Raw genomic sequence first — 22071 nt, 5'->3', positions numbered from 1 at the left:
CAGAAGGGCCTTTGGGATGCAGTTAAACTCAAAGGACTAAAAAAATGAATTCATGCGCCAGAAGGTAACAGAATGGTATGTGCGCTTGTGCTGGGATAAAAGACATGAGTGAGAGGGGAACAGACTCACTACTGCTGTGAGAGGGCCTGGCAGGCCACCTGCCAGAAGGAAGCTGGGGCTGATCCCTTCCTAAGTTAGGCCTCTGTGCTGGCCTGGGGGCAAAGGATGACAGTGAGGGGGAAGCCACTTCCCAAGCACCATCTGCTAGAAGCCTCATTCTGTCAAGAAAAAGAGGGTATTAATAACTTCCTCATTTGCCTTGCAGACAACCTTATATCTCAACTAGAGAAGAGAGTATTTTGAGGCTTTTCATTAATGAAGTGATGTGGCTCAAAAGGTTCTTGGGAAGAAGGTGCCTGGGACATTCTGGAAGAGATGCTGAGCAGACTCAGGCCCAAGCTGACGGCAAGCGGAGTGGATTTCAACACATTCAGGGGAGAGAGAGAAGGTTCCAGAGGCCGGTGAATATGGTCAATGTAGGGGAGGCACAAAACATTCCGACTCTGCTTCGCTCGGGAAGATGAGCACCAGCAGGTGAAGGAGCCAGGCTGAGGGCCAGCCAGAGAGCAGAGGAATGAGAACACGAGCCCCACGGGGCCGGGAAAACGAAGGCAGGCTCGCCCTCAGGGAAAACGGCGTTGAGTTAACAAGTGACACGGCGCCCGACGGGCTGCCTCACTTTCAAAGCTTGGCAGGGACAGGTTCTAGATGCTATAAACCGGTCAGGCTCACTGCTCCTTGACATTCCAGTCATTAAAGGTATTTTTGAAAGCACTTGGTAAGGAAAGCAATTAGTCAGATTTGCACTGGTAAGGGAGACTGAAAGTCCAGTTCCTGCTGCCAAACTGTTCAGACATCATCTGAGTGGACCCTGCTGTCTGCGGAAGCAAATTCCCAGGGACTCAGCATCCAGAAGTGGCGAGGAATTAGACAGTGCTTCCCAGCCACTGAGATGGGGCAGAGAAATGAGAAAAGTTCCATGAGAGAAGACAGATCACCACTGACGTTGTGTGAGAGAGAGAAGCAGAAAAGGCAGGCCCAAGATGAAGTCCTTCACTTGAACAGCATTAAAACCCTTATCCCAGACCCTGATAAGTATGAGCATCTAACAGAGAATCATTCAGAAAAGCAGCAACAATTACTAAACACTTGTTATTGTAAAAGGAACTTGTTTTATATGTGTACATACATACATGTATTTCTTTAAAAAACACCAAATTACCAGTATGGTGATCAGGACCAGTTACATAATTAGTAGGGTCCAGGACAGAACGAAAATGCAGGAACCCTTGTTTTCAAAATACAGTCTTCAGGGTGGTGACAGCAGAGCATTAAACCAAGTACCGGGTCCTATGTAGCTGCAAGGGTTGCACGCCTGTGAAGCCAGCCCTGATGGTTTCTCTGGAGATGCTGCAGATACAGTTCATATCTTAATCCTAGTATGTTCTCCCTGAGAACAAGGACATTTTTATGAAAAGGATGGAAAGGTGAGGGCAGCACTGAGTCCTCCAAGTCTGCCTTGACAGGTAACCAAATGACCATCACTGACTTGCTGAGAAGACTCGCCCCCACCCTTAGGTGTTAATCAGTGATTGGATGTTTGTAGGACAGTGCCATGCAAAACCCATTAAGTACTAAAACGTCTGTTGAATTAGTGAACAAATGAAAATGGAAGACAGAGGCTATGCCTATCCAGTCTACAAGTCACACAAAGCTTTGAAGGATCGCTAGTGATAAGCTGAAATGTGGGACTATCCAATAAACAGATTGACAGAGAAGTTCAAAAAGACCAACTGTACCTACACAAGATGTAAAAACCCTTGCCTAACAATAATTCATGTACAAGAGAGCCAGGGAGGGTGCTGTGACAGCTGTCCCAGATGTGGCACCAATGAGATGGCTTCTCCTGCAAGGAGGCACCAGCCCCACTCGACCCCAGGCCAACCAGACCACAGCTGCAGTCCCACACCAGGTCATGACTTTCAATCAGCCACCACTGGAAGGAAATCCAGCAGACGGATGTGGCTCTGGAAAGAACGTGTGCCATCTGCTGTTCCCCACCCTTCTTGTGCCTGCTTCTCCTCTGGAGGCTGGAAGATCTAGATACCTGTGCTGCAACCTGCTTTGCACCTCTAGGGGACCAGGTGACATTTTCAAGATAAGCTGAAGTCTACTCCTGTGCTTCCAGGAAGGCATGCCTTTTCCTGATACAAAGGACAGCTGGCCTGGAGTCTCCCCTGCCCTCTTTCTGGCTGGTGAGCTACTGAAACCTGGCATAGCCATCCCCCTCCAAGGTGAAAATCTGGCTCAGCAGGGTGGTACAAGAAGACAGAGAGGGCCTGGCTCCTGCTGACCTCCCTGAACCTCCACAGCAGCCCCTCACTGCCTAATCAGGACTGGCTATGCTTGAGAAACAAAGCCCTGTTGACTCATAACGTCTTGTTCCTTGCATTTAATAGAGCATATCACAAGGGGGTGGGCAGACACTACTGCAATGAGCAGGCAGGCCAGGCTAACAGGGGGCTTGAAGCCAGGATGAGCTGAAAATGGGTAGTGAAGATGGAGAAAACCAGAGGGACCACCCTCTATGCTGGGGCCTTGCAAACTTTTTGCTCAGAGACGCGAGGGCAGCCCTGGCTGGGGGGAGATGGGGCAGGTATTCCTCCCTTAAGTTAGGTTTCTCTGGTTTTCTTTCTACTATTTGCAAGAGGACATGTCTCTGAATTTAGTGTCTCTCTCTTCAGTTTCCAAGCGAAATCTTGCTCGGCCCAGAGCAGACCTGATTCTGCATAGAAGCTAGGTTCCTGCGGTGCCAGCCCAGCGGCCTTCCTGCAGAGATCAGCCGGAGAAGCGAGTGCTACGGTCAGGCAGGCGGAAGCACCTGCCTCCTCCACTCATCTTCCTACCCAGGGCTGAGACGTCTTCGGAAGCTTTGTTGTTTTGATGGAATTTTAGTAGAAAGGTGTAGGTGGCTGTTTCTGCGTTAGTGGTCAAATGAGGATGAGAGAAATTCTCAATGGTTATTAGTTTCAGTCCCTTTCTAAAACCTTCACATGCAGGAAGGGGATTCTTGATTACCTCCTATTTTTAATAAAATCCTGCTCTTCTGATTTAAAGTCCCTAGACCTTCCAGTTTTCTTTGAGTGAGGGTAGAAGAGGAGGGTCCCAGGGAAGAGAGGTGAGGCCTCTTCAAACAGTAAGAACAAGGTGGAGACCCTGACAGAGGAAGTGAGCCTAAACAAGTTCAGTGTTGAGACATCAAATTCCCACCACTGGCACTTAACTCTGAGATCTGTGAAAATAAATGTTGTGTAAAAACAATCCCGTAATTGCAACATACCCTGAGAATAAGGTGTTTCAATTCATCATCTGACAGAAAAGTCGGCTTGTAGTTTGCCTCTGTATATGGATTGGTGGCACCTTCCGGGGGAGAAAAAGAGAAAGAGTTGAACACTTTATTTTAGTCAGATAATGTCTTGTTCCACTCGACTGCCTCAAACCTTCCAGATGCAGCCTCGTCCCTACCCACCGGGAGCTACATTTTATCTTCTCTCTCCTTGGCAGAGATAAGGTGAGCTCTGGCTTTGGACAGAAGCCAAAGAGAATGTCATCGAAAAGTGAACACTGTTGACCACAGGAGACTTAGCAAGCTTGTTTTTGTCACCACAGGGAAAATTCAGGAGCTAACAGAAGTTTAGAAACTGCTTCTAATAGAGAGGAAGCTCTAGAAGCAAACTGGTCGAGACTCCTGGGATGCTCTCTCCCTGCAACATCTATATTAAATGGGTTGTCTAGCGGGTGCTCAAATCACCACTCTAAATGTTCTTGGGAAGTCATCCAGCCTGCCAGGCCCTGAGTAAATACGCTGTGAAAGGCATTTGCTGTGAGTTCCTCTTCATCAGGGTTGAGTTAAATGAGCTTGGCAACCCAGAGAAATGCATTACTTCAGTAAATGCAACTCGAGCTCTCAGGACTGAAAGGGCATAAGACATGTTTAAAAGTCAATCTGGCATCTTTCGGGAGAATAACTTAGAGAAGAATGCCAGCAGTAAACGACTTGGAATCTGCAAAATGGTTAGTAGCACAGTGAAGAAATAAACTAAAACAGCTTATGACAATTCCAAAGACCACCAGGAAGGAGGGAAACAGAACCTGTTTGTGACTTTCAAATCAACTAACAAGGTGCATATCACTGATCCACACCCCTGTTTTTTAGGATCACTTGAGTTGTGCCACTCTTTTCTTCCAATGTAACAGAAATTAGTTGTAATGATTTAATCTCTATCTTCGCTAACATGAATTTTAAAATGCCATTCTCCAAGCCCAGGATACAACATTTATATTTTTGAATCAAGGTCAAAAGACAAAACCAGCTACTTCTTATTTCTGGTGGCTTTGTAGAAATATAAAAGACGTAATTCTTTTTACCACGCAGGTCAGAGATCTGAGTGAGCGCCTACTTTCCGATTTCCTCAAATAGTCCAAGTCTAGCTGTGGAAAATTCCAGGGACGGCCTTCCCTAAAATGCCTGCCACAGTTCAGATTTCTCCTGTGGTTTGGATAAGTCACTTCCACGTTTCTGCCTCTGTTTTCTCACCCTCCCCACACTCGGAAAAGAAGGAAAACACTGCCTCCCTTATAAAGAGTTGATCTGGTTTGGGAAAATTCCAGGAAGATGAAAATATCATCAGTGTTCACTCAACAATAAAATGTAGCAAGTGCCGTCAACCAGTGACTCACTCTTCAAAAGAAACCAGGATGAATTTTTCCTCTTAAAAACTGGAACAGAGTTTCCTGTGTCATAAAGGGCAGCTACATTTCTGATGTTTATCATTGTATGGGCAAGGTCCAGGCACCACATATATGCAAGATGGGATGTGTGCCTCTCATATGTATGTAGCCTGGGTTCATACACACACATGTGCATGGCACACAGCCTCTACCCTCTGGGGATGCAGGACAGCAAAACTGCATCTTGATACCCACAGAAGCTTGCTAATGCCGATTTCATTTGGCATAATGTCTGCTGCTGAAAATGACTGGTATACTCCTCAAGGCTACACATTTGCAAGTAATAAACATTGGCCTTAGGGAGTCAGGAATACTCTAAGGGTGGTAACATTTGTGAGCAAGGGCAAAATAGACAATAAAGCCGGGATCTCACCTCGTAACGTTTTCATGTGCTGAACAGCCATCCTCAGCACAGTAAGTTTATCTAATTTCCTAGACATCGCGTTGCACGTTGGTACCAAAGAAGCCAGTTCATCAATAAAACTGTTCATTTTATCCCGACGCCTCTTTTCAATCTGACTGTGAGCTTCCCTGAACAACAATATGAAAAATGATTTCTGTAAAATGTAACAGAGCATCAAAGAAACAATGATGAAAATAACTGTTTTCAATATTCATCTGACAAGGCAAATTTAGAATCTGAAGAATGTTTCAAACTGGGCTTTTCTACTAAAGTCACCCAAAAAAGTGGGGCTCACTGCCAAGTCGGTATTAGTATTTTTTTTTAATGCTTACCTTATCCTTAGAATTGAGAAATGTTACAAAAATTGTCTTTTCACAGTCAACTGTGCTTTTAATTTCTCATTTCTATTCTTCTCAGCCCCAATAAAGTTGGATTTTAAGATGGGGGAGAAAGAAAGAAGGGAGGTGGAGGACTTGAAGGGCAAAGCACCCAGGAACAGACATCAGTGAGGGCCCCAGGCTGAGCTGTCTCTGAGGTCTGAGGGCAGTCTGCCATGTGGTCTGTGGGAGACAGACTGACTGAGACACCAGGTAACTAATGCTGCTGTCCTTGGATCAGCCGTGACCCCACCCAGATGCAGCAGATGCTACATCTGTCCCTAAGAGTTGCTGCCCGCCGAGGAGCATGACACGTCCCACGGCACACTCTTTTCCTGACTGGTGTGCACCTGCTGTTTGTGACTGTCCCCCAAAGAGGCGTGTCAACAGTGCCACTGCCATAGCAACAGAACCGTGTGATCTCTCGCCAAAGCTGGTCCATCAGGGAAAAGCCAGCAGTTTCAGGTCCTTTGAATTCTACAGCCCTAGTTCTGTGGCAGGACACAGCGTGAGATGGCCCTGGGGTTAATGGCAGGAGAGTGGAGGACCCCCATGGAGGGGAGTCAGCAAGTGTGGCTGGAGGCAGGAAGGAGGGAGTCAGAGAATCTACTTGAGGGAGCAGGGCCTCCCCAGGCCTGGCCTTCAGCCACACCTTGCAGAGCAATAAGGGCCCTTTCTGAGGCCAGGCAAAGCCGGGGAACTGACTCCCTGAGCCAGGTCTCCCCAGAGGGCCCTGAGGCAGGAAGGAGGAACCTGCTGAAGACAGGGAAAACCTTTAGCCTTGATTTATCTTTGGCTCTCTCCAGAGTTCCCTTCAGATTAAACATGCTTAGACAGCAAAGAGTGAAGGCAGCTCAGCCTGGAGGCAGTGAGGGACAGAGGCCACATCAAGCCAGGGCTCCCCTCCCTCTCACTCCCTAAGGACACGACAGTATCAAAGACTGTTTGACAGACCGGGAACAGATATTCAGAGCCTCCTTGACTGCACACTAAGCAACCAAACCAGGATGGCTTATATACAGAGAGAAGGTCCAAGCTCACCTTGCATTTTTTATTCTTCCTTGGTGCTCTGTGTATTCTAACCTGGAAAACAAATAAAAAGAAACATAATCCCCTGGAGATTAACAGTAGAGTTACACATCCATTTTCTTCCCTGCCTGATCCCGTCCTCTCTACGTGACACACGAGGGCTCTGCTTGTTAGCTACACAGGGTGGGGTGTGTTGTGTGTGAGCTGCTCAGTTGTGTCTGACTTTTTGCGACCCCATGAACTGGAGCCCACCATGTTTCTCTGTCCACGAAATTCTCCAGGCAAGAATACTGGAGTGGATTGCCATTCCCTTCTCCAGAGGATCTTTCTGAGCCAGGGATCAAACCCTGGTCTCCTGCATCACAGGCAGATTCTCTACAGTTTGGGTTACAGGGTGGGGCATAGAGGGGAGACAGTTCTGAGCCCACAAGCTCACAGCCTCCTTGCTTATCCCTAATCAAGGAGATAGGTGGAACCTGCACGTTTAATTATGCAAGGAAAATGGCTCTAAGGATGCTGAAGTTCAAATGACTAATTCACGGTACCTTCCGTGAGGGTCATCTTTGTCTGTGTCCATGCTTTCTCTGAGAAAACAAAAGAGAATATAACTGTTAAGACATACAAAATCGCTTCTCACCACAATACAGAAGGCCATCATTTATCCAGAAACCAAGCAATTAGAAAGCTCAAAGAGCCACAGCATTGACTCCTGATGTATAAAAGTAAAACCAACTTGAACCTAATATAAAACCAGACTCACTTTCCAGTTTATCAAATGTTATATATACCACTTCAATAAAGTTTGTGTGTTCATGCATTTTACTATATTGATTGCTTGAGAAAATTGGGAATACACAGCATTCATGGAAACTCTGAGTTAACCAGAGTATCCAAGTAACCATAATATCTCATTCCCCCAAGCCCCCCAACCCCCATCACTCTGGATAAATGGAGTTTATTCATTTGTAAAATGTATCAAGCATCAAACATATGTGGGCATATATACTGAATATCTGTCTGGTGGTGGGTAAGGTGGGGAGGGAGCATCAAAGCGCGCACGAAGGAGCACTGAGCAGAACCCAAGCCAGCTCCCACCACTGCTGCCAGCGCTCTACTTCTCAGCTTGGGGGAAACCCTGAGCCCGGGGAGCTGGGACAGATGGAGGCATGGGTTGGAGACCACAGAGTCCTGGGGTCACAGAAGGATCTGCCTTCCCTTCATGGACTCTGGAATCCAGTTTTCACAGCACATTATGGGTTCAGTAGAAAACAGACTGAAATCCTCTGAGGAAGGAGTTCTAAATCCTCCAGGTGAGCTCATACCTTCCTCCAATCCCTAAATCACTCAGGAGGACAGACTACCCTCTGGGCCTCTCTCCCTTCTCCAATCATGGCCCTACAAACATCATCACCATTAAGAGAAAAAGCAACTTTCTCAGGAGCACTGAGGTATGCTGCAGGCACTCAGAACAGTGGTTCCCAACCAGGAGCCCGCCATCTCCTCATAGGCGGAGACTTTCTCTACCTGATCTGAAGTTCAGAAGAAATTCTACAGGCCACAGGGGAAAATGAAAAGTCCTTCTCCCCCTCTGTCTAGACTCATGTCTGCTCACTGAGGCAGGTGATCATCGCAGGTGAAAAGAAGCTCTGCCCTAAGGTAGGAGTTTGGTATATTAAGCTGTTAAGGGATGACAGGTGCTTAATTCATAGGGTGTCCATGAATTACAGAAGACTTGCAGACTGGGGTCCATGTGGGAAACCTGGAAGTCCAGAGTGGTGACAAGGGTGGAAACCACAGATCTAGACAGCGGAGGTCCCAGAACATGTCAAGGGCTCCATCAGACAAAAGCTCCACAGAAAACGTCTGGTTTCCCTGTTGTGGAGTTAGTGCCATGGAAAAACACCCTCTTGGTCCTCACATCCATTCTCCATCCCCTGGGTGGCCGCTCTCTTAATCATCTGGGATCACTTACATATTATTCATAGCATCTCCTAGGGGGCATCTGACCTCCAGCCACTATGCTCCCCAAATCTGACCCGTGAACTTCAGCAGAAAGGACTTCTGCTGTAAGGGGGCACACCTCTCCTTGGAGATTTTCTCTCATTAAGCAGAAGAAAACTCTTCAATGGACATTTGGGCAAGATTCCATGCAGTTGCCTCTACAAAACAAAATGTGCCTTTTGAATGTTCTATGCTGACATATTCCCTAGATGTCTGTATAGATACAAAAGAGTTGACTGTAAGTGTGAAAATGTACTTACTCCAAAGAAAAGCCAACAAGTCTTTAAAAAAAAAAAAAGGTGCTATTTAATGTAAGAGGAACACTAATTCAAATAATGTGTTAAGGACAATGTCACTGCTCCTATACCATTTCCAGAGATGACCTCTACTTTCTCATTCTACAAACATTAAGTAAGCCATTGATGTCTTCCTCTAGACAGGTCCTTAGGCAAAGCTCTCTTTGGAACCACTGAGGTTATATCCATGGACTTAGCCATGTTGCTCAAAGGAGCAAAGGAAAATGAAGAAAGTGGTAAGAGGTGGAACTTGGCTTTAAGGCTATTCGTTTTCCCTCGAAAATCTGGGAACCTGAGCGGGGTGCACAAAAGGAGAGTAAATGGCTCAGCTGCACTGGAGGCTCCCTCCTGCTTGCAATCCAAGGGAAGATAAAGGGAAAAGTCAAGTCAGATCTTTCATCCCCATCCCTTTTCATAGACAAGATCCCTTCTTCCAGAAGGAACAGTAGGGCCCCTGGACGTTCATGCCCGTAAGCTGACACCAAGTTTAGCCAGAGGAAGACAAGCCCAAAGGCCTTACTGGTAGTCTGTGGAGCTGCCCTTGCGTTTCCGGTTGCAATCCACGCCACCGGTGCCCAGAGGGCTGGAGAGGAGGTCGGTGGCACCTGGGGACATGAAGTCACTGATTGTTGAAGAAATGTCCATTCTCTGGTCGGCCATTGGAGGTCTGAAATAGGTACAAGGGGACAGAGGTGCAATTATTTCCACAAGCTTTTCTAAGGTGGTGGAGGACTAGGGTGGCACTGTGGGAGGACAGGGACTTCATGACAGTGCCGACATCTCCCCAGCCAGCTGGGACGAGGACAGGCACTGCCAGAAGGAGCATCATATTCACTCTAGGAGTTATTATAGGTAATTTAGGCTCATCTGCTTGTTTTTTCTGACAAAGATACAAAGCTCAGAGAAACTAGGTGGCTTCTCTTAGGTCCCTGCGCCAGGGCATGAAGAACTAAACCAGAACCCAAGGCTCTAGTAGGTACAGCCCCATGTTCCAGCCATGGAGGTAACCTAGTGTCCCAGATGTTCTCACAATCCTAACTTAATTTTCTTTCAATCAAATCTAATCGATGAAATAAATATGATCTGCTTGTTATCTCTGTATTTTTATTATAGCTTTTATCAAAGTTGTAGGAAAGCATAAAATATCCTTTCTCAGCCTGTAAGTCCCACTTGGGAGTCAAAAAAGCAGTCCCTCCCCGTCACTGGCCCAGGCAAAGTCTGTCTAGTCTTCTCTGCCTGTCCTTCTGCACTTGTGATTCCATTGCAAGGAAAACCTTGCACAATGAAGTGAAAGCACTGCAAACCTTTGCAAAGTATTTTGAGAATTCATATCTTAAAAGTGCAAAGCAAGTCAGCTCAAAAGAGAGACTGGCAAGTACCTTGCAAGAGACTCCAACTCCAAACCCAGGTGAAGGGGGCTGTGCACTGCCAACTGTTGGGGTCTGAGCTCCAGGCAACGTGACAGGGGCTGTCACTCCCTCTCTCTGGGCCTGAGTTTCCTCATCTGCAAAGTGAAAGGTGAGGGTGAGCTTTTGTTTCCACTGTATCCACAGATTAGTCACCGGAGCCCTCCTGGTCACTCTCACTGTCGTTGCTAGAGTGAACACTGACTGTGCACATAGCTCTGTGCATTTGAGCTATTATCTCTTAGTATAAACTTCTAGGAGGACTGACAGGTCTAAAGGGGACACACATTGTATGTTTTGCTAAATACAGAAACACTGTGCTCCAGAAGAGCACAGTAACTTTCATCCCCAACGAAAGCTCTTGTCAATCTGAAGGAAAATACAAAACCTCACTATTTTTACTTGTATCTTAAAATGATTATGAATGGTGTTTCTGTTTATAGGCATGTCTTTCTTTCTTTGATGTGGACCATTTTTTTTTTTTAAGTCTTTGTTGAATTTGTTACAATACTGCTTCTGCTGTTTATGTTCTGGTATTTTGGCCATGAGGCATGTATGATCTTAGCCCCCCAGCCAGGGATTGAACCTGCATCGGAAAGCAATGACTTAACCACTGGACCACCAGGGAAGTCCCTATAGGTATTTCTTGATTACTCCTGGTGCCCACTTGTGTCCTGTTTTCTTACCATACTACCTTTAGCATCGATGGGCCTCCTAACTCATGCTCACCTGGGCACCTGAGCCTGGGGAGAAAAGCACATAGCAATCCCTGACTCCCCTGCTCTGAGACCACATTTACGCTTTCCTCCTCCAACCTCCAACACCTTGATTTTCACCCTTAGCCGATAAGTCAGCTTTCTACGCCACTGAGAAAAGCAGCCAGTGACCACTTCTACCAGCAACCTAGACACTACTGGCTAGGACCCCACACCAAAGCATGATGCACCCTCCTCTCTCATGAGTGTGGACCATCCACCCCAACCCTGCATCATCCACATTCCGCATTATCTTGCATCGCTTCTACAAGGACAAGAACACATTGCAACAACACTCATCTTGTGGGGGCTGGGCAGGGAATAAACTCTTTTGAACTCTATTTCCTTCCAGTTATTGCCCCATTTCTTTGTTTTCAATTGCTTTTCTCTTCCTCAAGACAAATCAACTCAAATCAGGCTTTTGTCCCCATCATTCCAATATATCAGCCCCTGCTGGGTTCATTAATGACCTCCTCATTGCTAAATCCAACGGCCAGTTCTCCATCCCCTCCCTGCTTGGCATCAACACATCTGATAGAGCTGATCTCTCCCTCCCGGCTCTCAGCTTCATGGTTCTCCTACTTCAGTGGTCACTCCTCTTTTGTCTCTACAGCTGTTTCCTCTCGTCTCCCTCACCTCTAGGTGACCGATCCATGGATGTTCCTAGCCCCCCTCTCTGCCTACACTCCCTCCCTGGGAGATCTGCCTAGTTTCACTGTTTTAAATAACTACCTATACTATGACAACTCTCATATTTACATCTCCAGCCCAGACCCCTTCCTGAGTTCCAAAGCATCACCTTGACATCTCCCCTTGAACATACAATAGAAACATGAAACATCCATAACCAATCCCTGGTTGCCCGCAAGTCCAGCCTCTTGGTCATGCCCAGGTCAGTAAGTGGTACTTCAATCCTGCTTGCTGCTTAGGCCCCAAACCTAGAAGTCACCCCTGACTCCTTTTCTTCCATGGCCTGTATCTAATCCATCAACAAATCCTATTAGCTAAACAGTCAAAAAAAAATCCAAAATTCAACCACTTCTCCCCTTTTTCCTTCATATTTCTGTTCAAATGTCCCTTTATCAGTGAAGTTTGCCAGGATAACCATATAGTACACACCCCCACAACTCTTTCTAACCACCTCTGCTGCTGCTGCTGCTGCTGCTAAGTCGCTTCAGTTGTGTCCAACTCTGTGCGACCCCATAGACGGCAGCCCAGCAGGCTCCGCCGTCCCTGGGATTCTCCAGGCAAGAACACTGGAGTGGGTTGCCATTTCCATCAGTCCTGCTTAATTTTTTTTCCACTGCCCTTATCCACATCTGGCCAGCAATAACCTACTTAATTTACCGGCTGTCCTCTCCATTAGATCATAAGCATCAGAAGAGCACAGACTTTGGTTTACTGTCTGTACCCTTAGTGCCCAGATCACATTTCAGCACATAGTAAGCACTCAATAAATACATATTGAAAAATAAATAAACTTGTATGTTAGGAATATTAATCTTTGCTGATCATAGATGCTGTAAATAATCTTCTCCCCTTTTTGTCTTTTATCTTTGCTTATGGTGTTTGCACATGATACTAAAAGTGGCAGGTTTTAAAAACTCTTTTCTCATCCCCAAAATAATTTTATAAAAAAATAAAAATTAAAATATCCTCTTCTTTGCTAACAATTTTGTAACTTTAAAAATTCAGTTTTAATCCACTTGGAAATTATTTTTGGTGCAGTACTTAAGGTTGAGAATTTCTAATTTCCCTCCAAAAAATACAGTTATTCCAACACTTACTAGGTCTACATATCCTGTTACCAGTCACTAGAAATGCCACTTTTCTTGACTCATTTTTCAGTCTGAACTTTCTATTCTGTTCCCTTGACCGGTTTTTTTCCAGTCTGGCACCACACTGTTGATGACTATGGCTGTAAAATACATTTTAATATCTGATAGAACAATTCCTTTCCCTCTTTGTACTTTCTGTTTTCAGAAATTTCCGGGCTAGTCTGATGTATTCTTCAAAGAGTACTTTATAATCATTTAATCACACTAAAGGCCCTGCTGTGGCTGCCGCTGCTGTTATTATTACCAGTACTACTGACATTAAGAGAAGCAGGTCAGCTGTGAGCAGAGCCCTACACTTAGGGTCCCAGTGACCATCTGGGCCACATGTCAAACCTGGGATGCTACCTCTGCCCCCACCGCTCTTTCTGAACAGCCAGACATTTGCATGAGGTGGAGTATTCCAGGTTTCAGGGATTTTGGGAGAAACCACACTTCCTAAACGAAGAACGACCGTCGGGGCTGCAATGATAGTGTATCTAGGTGGGGGTGGGTAGGACAGGATTGTTACCTGAAGTTACGGTTCTTAAACCTCAGATCCACCTTGGGAGAAGCAAGGGGCCGCTGGACTTGTTGGTCACCTCAAAGCGATTTTCATGTTTTGTCGCTTCCTTTCAAGCAGTCAAGTTCTTCCAGAAACCTGCAGTGGGGCCCACAGGAAAAAAAAACCCAGACAGGTCACTTTGAAGTAGATACAGTTGAAAGTCTCACAGCGGCTGAAGGAGATGAGGAGCTCAATCATGACTCCCAATTACAGGGAGCAATGCTGAGCTCACCATCCCATCCTTCAGCTGCCTGTTCAACTCAACTGCAAACACATGAGGAAATATGCCGGGAGATATTTTCTGTGAAAAACAATGCCTTTAAAATTATTAAACGTAGATTCTTGGACACGGCCTTAAGAGGAAGAAGATAATTATATTTTTCATTTCTCCCACTGGGTCAAGCAGTAACAACAGTGAACGCTGACTGAGCGTGTACCTGGCATCGGGCGCTGTTCTTACTGCACCATGTAGATTAACTCACTTAGACCCGACGATAACTCTGAGGTAAGTATTAATACTACTGTTTCCACATTTGACCAAGGAGAAGACTGAAGCAGAGAGAGGTGAAGAAACCAGCCAAGGTCACTCAGCGGGGGAGAGCAGTGGGGCTCCGGGAGCTACACCTGCCCCTGAGGACACCACTTAACTTGCTCCAGCCAAGTGAGTTATCTAAACGCACACAACATGGAACAATAGAAAGCAAGTCTTCAGGAAACATTAAGCCAAGACGAAATGCCAGCAGGGCCAATGCCTGAAATGGCTGGGAATGAGCTAAGATGTTTAAAGAAAATGTCCCTGAATTTAAGTACGTCTGGTAGAGAAATCAGTTCTGAAAAGCTGCTGACGTCAAAGGGGGGCGGGTGGTGCTGCCCTGCCCACCTCCTGCTGGCAGGATACAGGGTCTCCTCCCTGTCCCTGTGAACCCTGAAAGGGGAACAGGCTCTTAAGAAGCCCCCTTACTTCTTCCCTGCTCCGTCTTGAGATGAAAAGACAGGGGCTTTAAATGGGGTTTTCCTGACCTTTCTGAAGCACAAATTTTGGCGCTTCATGTTCCGCGGGCTAATTCTGGCCTCTTGGATAACCTAACTTGCCTAGATCATTACAAAGGTCTTCAAATGAGTATCCAGGGAATAGAAAAGACCGTGTCCTTCCCATTTACTCTTCTTTTGCAGTCTGGTTCAGAACCCCGTCCCAGCCCCTAGAAAGATGTGTCCAGGAATTCCGGGCTTCAGTCTCTAAGCCTTATGGATACAGTAGCGGCACAAGGATGCAAAGTCCCCAGGGTAAGGCTGCTGGGGGCGGGGGGTGCTTACCACACAGAACCCCACCTAAATCAGACCAGCATCCAGGTCCCATACTATCCTCCCAACCCCAAACGGGCAACTCAGGATCCACCCTGGGCACAAGCCCCTCTTCTTCCAACACCCCAGAGCCGCTGCCTGGCCCTTGGATAGGGGGGTCCAGCCACTTCCCTGCTGGCCTTGCCCTCTCCTCACTGTGCTCAGAGGCAGGACGCCCCCTTGCTTAAAACATTTCAACGGCTTCGCTGCTCGCCTAGGCCCTCCCAAAATACCCCAAACACCTAGCAGGAAACACCAGGCCTCCACAGTGGGCTTGCTCATTCCCCAGCCCAGGAGTGCGCATCCGCTGCCTGAGGCGCCAGGCCACTGAAGTACTTCAGTTCCCAAGAGCACGAGGCCTCAGCTGCGTCCACTTCGTTTTGCAGGGAGTAGGCGTGGCTCCTTTGCCCACTCGGTCACCTGGTGAACCCCTGCGTGCCTTTCAACTGCCCTCACGTGTCTCCTCAGGGAAGCCTTCGGCTCTCCCCAGCTGCCGACCCTTCCCGTTAGCCGCTGCGGCCCCGCCCCCGCCGTCCCGCCAGCCCCGCCCCTCCCCGCCCCGCCCCCGCCGTCCGCCCCGCCCCCTGCACCTGAATCTCAGGGTTCCTCATCTCCCAATACCATGCCTCTCGTTTTCTCTTTTCCCCACATCCCTGAAATTTAGTTTGGTCCTCAGGACCAAACGCCCCACGAATTCTCATTTTGATCATTTTTTCCCAATGCTCAGATTTCCTTTATAGAAATCATAAATGCTAACAAACATTTTAGCACTCTATTTTGCAAAATCTAAACTGTATTTCTTGTATGCTTGGACAAGAAAGCTGAATCAGTTGTGACAAATATTTTTTGGAAAACTGTTTTCTCTCCAGGAAGGTGTTCTTAGATACAAGACAATAAATGAAACAACAAAAGAGACAAAAACCTTTTCTGTGCTGCTGCTGCTGCTGCTGCTAAGTCACTTCAGTCGTGTCCAACTCTGTGCGACCCCATAGACGGCAGCCCACCAGGCTCCCCCGTCCCTGGGATTCTCCAGGCAAGAACACTGGAGTGGGTTGCCATTTCCTTCTCCAATGCATGAAAGTGCTAATTACCTCTTAATAGAGTTTGAGCCAAGGAAGGAAGGGGGCCCCAAGAGACCAAAGGTACCTGGGAGGGGGGACCCCAGCTGAGCGGGGGTTGGGCCAGCCCTGGTGCTGCCATCCAAGTGACACATAGTGAGGATGCTCTGGGGACAGCCCAGCCCTGGTCCTAGAGTGGGTGTCACATGTGAGCCCACTTCTGAGCTGGAGATTTCTGAGGGTGGGAGGGAGGCTCTCTGGGTGGCCAGAGAAAGTAAGGCATGAAGGGGCCTGGGAATTATGCCTTGGAAGAGCTTGGGGGCCCCCCGTCCCACCCAGTCCCTCCTCAGAGCCCAGGAAGAAGATTCTCTGTGGCTCCACACAAAGGAACAAGGGGGCTGGAAGAGGTGGGCATTTCAGCCACTGTTAGACACCCAAAGGAGACCACTGCTCCTTCAAGCACAGCAGGGCGAGGCTAACTGCCCCTTAAGAAGCCCACACACACACCGTCCACAGGAAGATGGCCACAGGGAGCCCTCCAATCACAGACCAGGCATCTCTCAGCTTTCCCTCTCCTTGCCCCAGCACCCTAGAATGACAAGAAGAGAAAGCGAAGTGTGCGGATTATACTAAGGTTCAAACCTATAGATGCCCCTCTGTGTGGGGAGTCGGCAGGCTGCCCCATGTCAGGCCCAGCCAAGTGACTCTCCCAGACAGATGAACATGAGTGGAGGGGACAGCAGCAGCCTTTGAACTGGCCCTGACCAACTACCCCCTTACCAAGAGACCAGCAACTGCCAGACAGAGACTCCCCCTTTAGCCAAGGTCTCGGATGGATGGTAGTACCAGCAAGAAGCAAACCTAGGCCACTGTAAGCTCCTGAGATGCTGAGGTTTCTACTAGGGTGACCAGCTCTTCTCTTTGCCTCCGACCTTCCTGTTTGAGCACTGGAAATCCTGCATGCCAGGAAACCCCTTTGTCCCAGACAAACCAGGAGGGCAGGTCCCCTGCTTTTCTCTGCTGTATCACTCATCCTAAGCCGACTGACAGAGGCAGAAAGAAGGAAAAACCAACTCCGATCCTGGAGCCACAGGCCAAGCCTGACCTGGGAGGAGGGAGAGGGAACAGTGCAGGTCACACTGGCAGAGTCTAATCTTCACAGTAACCTATCTGTTCCTCTTGGTCATTCCCCCAGTTTTCCAGGTAAGGAACTCAGCATTGAAGAAGTAAAGACATCTTGCTTAAGATGACACGGTTAACAGGTGGGGACTGAAACCCATGTGTGTCTGGCTCACTGGTGGTTCTTCTTTCTTCTGCCACATCACTGCCCATCCAGCCCCCAAAGCCATCCCCACAGTGGAAAAGACAAACAGCCCAAAACAAGCACTCCTGGAGAAGGAATCAGGGAAGCGATAAGAAGCAATCCTGGTTCAGGAAAGCTACAGAAACTGTCTCTGGGCTTCCTGGCAGCCAGGGCAGAGAGGGAAAGGATCAGCCCTCTTCCTTCATTAAGGTTACCAAAGAGGGGTACCTGTTTGGGAGACTGTGGGACATGAACGCTATGCCAGATGGTTCTGGGAACATAAGGACCCTAGTAAAAGCATGTCCCCCTTCCTGCCCCCACCTGCAAGTGTAACAGCTAGATGGAGCTCTATTGAGACCACTTTATGAAGTCCCAGATGTCACTGGGGTACTGGTTTTTGGTGATGTGGCTTAATAAAAGGGCATGGCTTAGGAAAATATGGATGATAGTGAATCAACATCCTTGCTTACCCTGTCTAGTCAGCTGCGTGCTCACTGATGGACTTCCCACAAAACCCCCAGCTCCCTGCAAGGACCCCTGTGTGGCCACCTCTGCCTCCCCACAACATACAAGGAGCTGGCCCTGGACACAGCACCTGCTCCAATTCTCCATCATATTCTCAACTTGAGGTTTACTATGGGGAGGAATGTGGAGTTGCTCTGGTCTGTTCCTATGGTGGTGGCCTTTGAGCAGAGATAACAGACTGAAGGGTCGCTGGCCCCACTGCAAATCCCCCTGAGACCCTCTGGTTATTCTGACAGCTTGTGGGGAGTTTGGTTGCCTTCCTTTAAAACAGATGGATTTAGAGATCATTCACCCACAAAACCAGGTGCCTCAAGTCTAAGGTAACAAGGGCTTGCCCCAGTATCATTAAGCAAGCATTTCTTCAGCCCAAGTGGAAGCCAGGGCACCCGGGACACAGAGGGGAATGTTTAAATCCCCTCAATCGTGATCATTGCAAAAGGCAGCGCCCTGCCTGCAGTCATGCGAGCAGCACCCTACCCAAACCCAGTATGCACCTTCACTTCTGTAAGTGGCAGAGATTTGTAGAGCATTTACCCTAAATTTCCAGCAGGTGGTGGTCAAGTGTCTTGAGGAAGGAGTGCCTTTTTTTCTAGCTGTGGGCCGCAACGTAGCTGAAGTATAGGAGCAGAACAGAGGAGAAAATGATTAGCTTATTTGATGGTGTGTGCAGGGAAATGGAAGGAGGAGGGACCAGGGAAGAGGTGAGTCTTGAACCAGGTGTTGTAGATGCTTGCCTGGCAGGTTGGATAGTTGGAATGATGTTCTGCGCAGAGGACAGTGTACGTGCAGCGGCTGTCAGGGGCCTGCGGAGAATCCCGCTTGTGGCGCTTGTGTACCCAGTCCTGCTGGAAGCTTTAGATGCTTGGGAATCCTGAAATCAAACAAAAATCAAGGAGCTTGCACTTGGAACTACAGGACTTGAAGGGCCTGTTGAGAGGGTCGCACAAGGGGCAGGGACTGTGAATTCCGGATTAGATTGTGAACAAGGCTGGTCGATGCAGAAAAGATCCCCAACACCATGGACAGAGGAGAGTCTACAGCATTCCAGTCTTGGAGGCCTACTGAGGGCTGTGAGATTCTGCGATCTAATTAAGAGGCACAATACAGGGCATACTCCTAGCCTAGCAATGGTGCTAAGTACATGTTTGCTGAATGAGTGAGAAAGGGATGCCTTCTTAGACCTTTGCCAAGTCTATCACTGAAGTATAGGAAGGAGAAAAGCCAGAGGAACAAGCTACAGATCCACAGTGCTTTCTGGAAGGACCCTTGGTCCTGGATGGGGATGCACAGACCACCGGCGGGACCAGTTTGGAGACTGGCCCGATACGGGTAGACAGTCGAGCTGCTGACCAAACTGAGGTGGATCAGCATATGAAGGCCAAGCAGAGAGGTCGTAAGAGAAGAGTCATAACGTTTTTGGAAACTGGTTGAAGGAGAATTTTTATGTGCAGAAAACAATGAATAGACAGGCAGATCCAGATTACTCCTTTAACAGGTTTAATAAGAAAGACTGCAGAGTGACTTGGAGTCCAGGAATGACCAATCTCCCAGTAAATACCCATGAATCTCCTGAAAAGGGAACGGATATTCCTTAGTGCCTTCAGTGCACCAGGCCCTTTATGACATGGTGGTTTGGAGCATGCTCTCTGCTGGGGGGTGACGGTGAGGCTCCAAAGCCTGACCCTACCAGGCATTAGTGCCTGGGGTGCAAATCTCAGTTCCAACATACGCACAACCCTTAACTTGGTGTGTCATGGCCTTCTGACCTGGGAGATAGGGATGACAATATATCCTGCCTCAGAGCTGTGGCGAAGATGAAAAGAGAGGCAAAACATGCTTAGTCAGATGTGCGGACCCAGAGCAAGCCTTGCCTCCCCAGACATCGAGCATCTCCCCCAGGCCCTACCCTGGGCACCTGGGTGCAGAGGAGAACGAGGCCTGGATCTTTCTGGGGGAGGCAGCACATGTGAGTCCCCCGGTGGCTTCAGATTCCATTGTATCTGACACATGATGAGCCCTCCACGTGGAAAACTATCATTATTTTCTCATTTAACCATCACAGCAGCCCTGTTAGGTGGCTAATGTTCTCCTATTTTAAAAATGAGGAAGCTAAGTTTCAGAGAGGTGGTTAGGTAACCTGAGCAAAGTCAGAGATTTCACAGGAAGGTAGATGTAAACCCAGGTCAGTCCTATCTAAAGCCCATAGTCTTTCCTCTATGTAGCATGGCCTCCATGCAAAATAAGAAGTGGGCACATTCCAGAGTATGCAGAGATTGAAAAATTCTCCACAGCAGCACTTCCCAAAGAGCTGTCACAGAACACCGACTCTATGAGACTTAAATGCAAAGACATGGGAGGGGGAACCCATGGTCAAAGAAGTGTGGGGAATTCTGGTTAAAGGCTGTGTTTCTCCTCTGCAGGGCTTCTAGGAACCTTGAACAGGGCCCTGCAGAGGGCGACGGTCGGGGAGCAGCAGGGTCTCCATCTGCTCACAGGGACTGGTCCCCACGCTTTCCTGCACCCAACATCTAGTGGACAAAACTTGGGTGGGGCACGCTAAAGGGACGCTTGCTCTGCAGGATCACTCAGGATGCAGCAATCCTGCTTTCCCCTCTTTCCCTGCCCACTTCCATGCCAGAAGGTGCTTGGCATGGCTTTGTCAGCTTCTCGGATCCTCTGAGAAAAGCCCGATGTCTGAGGTCTCTGTCCCACCTGTCCCTGGCTGCCTCCTCCACCCAGGGCACACCCTCTGCTCCGTTGCGCCCTCTGCCTCTTGCATTCACGTGCATTCAGCCCACCCGCCGGCTGAGACCCAGGATTTCTCCGCACTCCCTGGAGGATGGCAATGGAATCTGAAGTTGCTGGGGGCAGGGGAAGGGGGGCTGCCTGCCTCAGAAAGATCCAGGCCTCGTTCTCCTCTGCACCCAGGTGCCCAGTGTAGGGCCTGGGGGAGATGCTCGATGTCTGGGGAGGCAGGGCATGCTCTGGGTCTGTACATCCTGGCTGCTCTGTCCTGTCAGCTCTGGGAGGCAGCCTCCTGAGGGCAAAGCTCTCCTCCTGACCTTTAACCCTGACACACCCCTGCATTTAATGATGACACAGGGATGACCCCTCCTGCCCCGCACCAAGAAGGATGATTAACCAAAGACACATCAGCGTGGCTTCATGTTGTTGCTGTTTCTTTTCTTTCTATTCTCCCCCACCTTTTTTAAAAAACATGCTACAGACTAAGAGAATAGAGCTTGGCCCTAAAGACTCAGGGAATGAACCCTCTTTCCACCAAAGAGCCTGCTACCTGATGTTGAAAAAAAAATTGTGGAAAACATCTGCCTCTTGTTCTAAAGGAAACAAAAGGATGTACTGCTGTTATTTGGTGATAACGAGGAGGGGTTTCTCAGGGGGCGCTAGTGGTAAAGAACTCTCCCCTCCCAATGCAGGAGGTGGGGGTTTGATCCCTGGGTTGGGAAGATCTCCTGGAGGAGGTCATGGCAACCCACTCCAGTATTCTTGCTGGAGAATCCCATGGACAGAGGAGCCTGGTGGGCTACAGTCCGTGGGGTCACAAAGAGTCGGACACGACTGAAGTGACTTAGCACACACACAAAGAGAAGGATGCTGGTGTTGAGGGGAAGCAGAAGCAAAGACGGGGCACTGAGCAATATTATATGGAACAGCCTTCACCTTTGTGCCTTGGCAGAGAGCAAGGCCAACTGCAAAGTGGGGAAGGACCTGAGGAGCCGCAGAGCTCCCTGGTGGGCAAGGCCATGCGGTGCGCGTTTATCCAGAGATGGTCAACCAGGCCTGTGACCTACCCCGACTCCCCAAGCTGGAACCAAGGAAGAGCGAGGGTTCCCCTCCTGCCGAGCGTCAGGCAGGGGGGTGGACAAACAGGGGAGGGCATGATGGGGACAGGAAGAGAGGATGGGGCAGTGGTCAGTCCTCTGAAGCCAGACAGCCTGGGTTCAAATCCCAGTCCTGCTGGTGACTAGCTGTGTCCTGGGCCAGTTCCATGACCTCTGGGAGCTGCGGTCTCGCCTGTAAGAGGAGGATTTCTCTTCCCAGATTGAATGAGGCCAATGCACAAAAAGCACTTAGGATGCCTCTTGGGTTAACCGTGGTTACCAAAGTGCTGAGCTGCGAGGTGAGACCAGGAGCAGAAGGCCGGGGGCTGGGCATAAGTATGGAGGTCACAGAAAGCAAGCTTGGGCTACAAATCTGGGGTGAAGGGGCGCAGAAACAGTGGGAGGAGAAGCCGCTGGGGGAGAGGGGAGGGCCTGGCCAGTGGATAAGCTCTGGGAGTAGGAGGGAGAGGATGAGGGTGATGGGGAAAGGCCTGAAGAGGGACCT

The 22071-nt window shown here is 48.6% G+C and overlaps 1 protein-coding gene across 9 annotated transcripts in view; it reads right to left on the bottom strand.

The window, feature by feature from the left end:
* The window catches only part of BMAL1 (basic helix-loop-helix ARNT like 1), a 108317-nt gene that overhangs the window by 22569 nt on the left and 63677 nt on the right, over nucleotides 1-22071 (bottom strand). For 7 of the 9 annotated variants that reach the window (XR_011467043.1, XM_070383958.1, XM_070383965.1 and 4 more), the window contains 7 exons: nucleotides 13465-13593; nucleotides 10337-10461; nucleotides 9478-9624; nucleotides 7206-7244; nucleotides 6673-6714; nucleotides 5225-5382; nucleotides 3401-3480 (listed from right to left, as the gene is read on the bottom strand). Coding sequence is in view for 8 of the 9 variants with exons in the window: in XM_070383958.1 (XP_070240059.1) it covers nucleotides 3401-3480; nucleotides 5225-5382; nucleotides 6673-6714; nucleotides 7206-7244; nucleotides 9478-9617 (459 nt within the window). In the remaining variant the exon portion in view is untranslated. The remainder of the gene's footprint in view (nucleotides 1-3400; nucleotides 3481-5224; nucleotides 5383-6672; nucleotides 6715-7205; nucleotides 7245-9477; nucleotides 9625-10336; nucleotides 10462-13464; nucleotides 13594-22071) is intronic. The other 2 variants (XM_070383962.1, XM_070383963.1) reach the window with 1 other exon arrangement.

The sequence above is a fragment of the Bos mutus genome, chromosome 15 (genome assembly GCF_027580195.1).
Source record: "Bos mutus isolate GX-2022 chromosome 15, NWIPB_WYAK_1.1, whole genome shotgun sequence".
Classification (NCBI taxonomy): domain Eukaryota; kingdom Metazoa; phylum Chordata; class Mammalia; order Artiodactyla; family Bovidae; genus Bos; species Bos mutus.
Note: the sequence above shows the minus strand (reverse complement) of the source record. Positions and strands in the feature narration are given on the sequence as shown.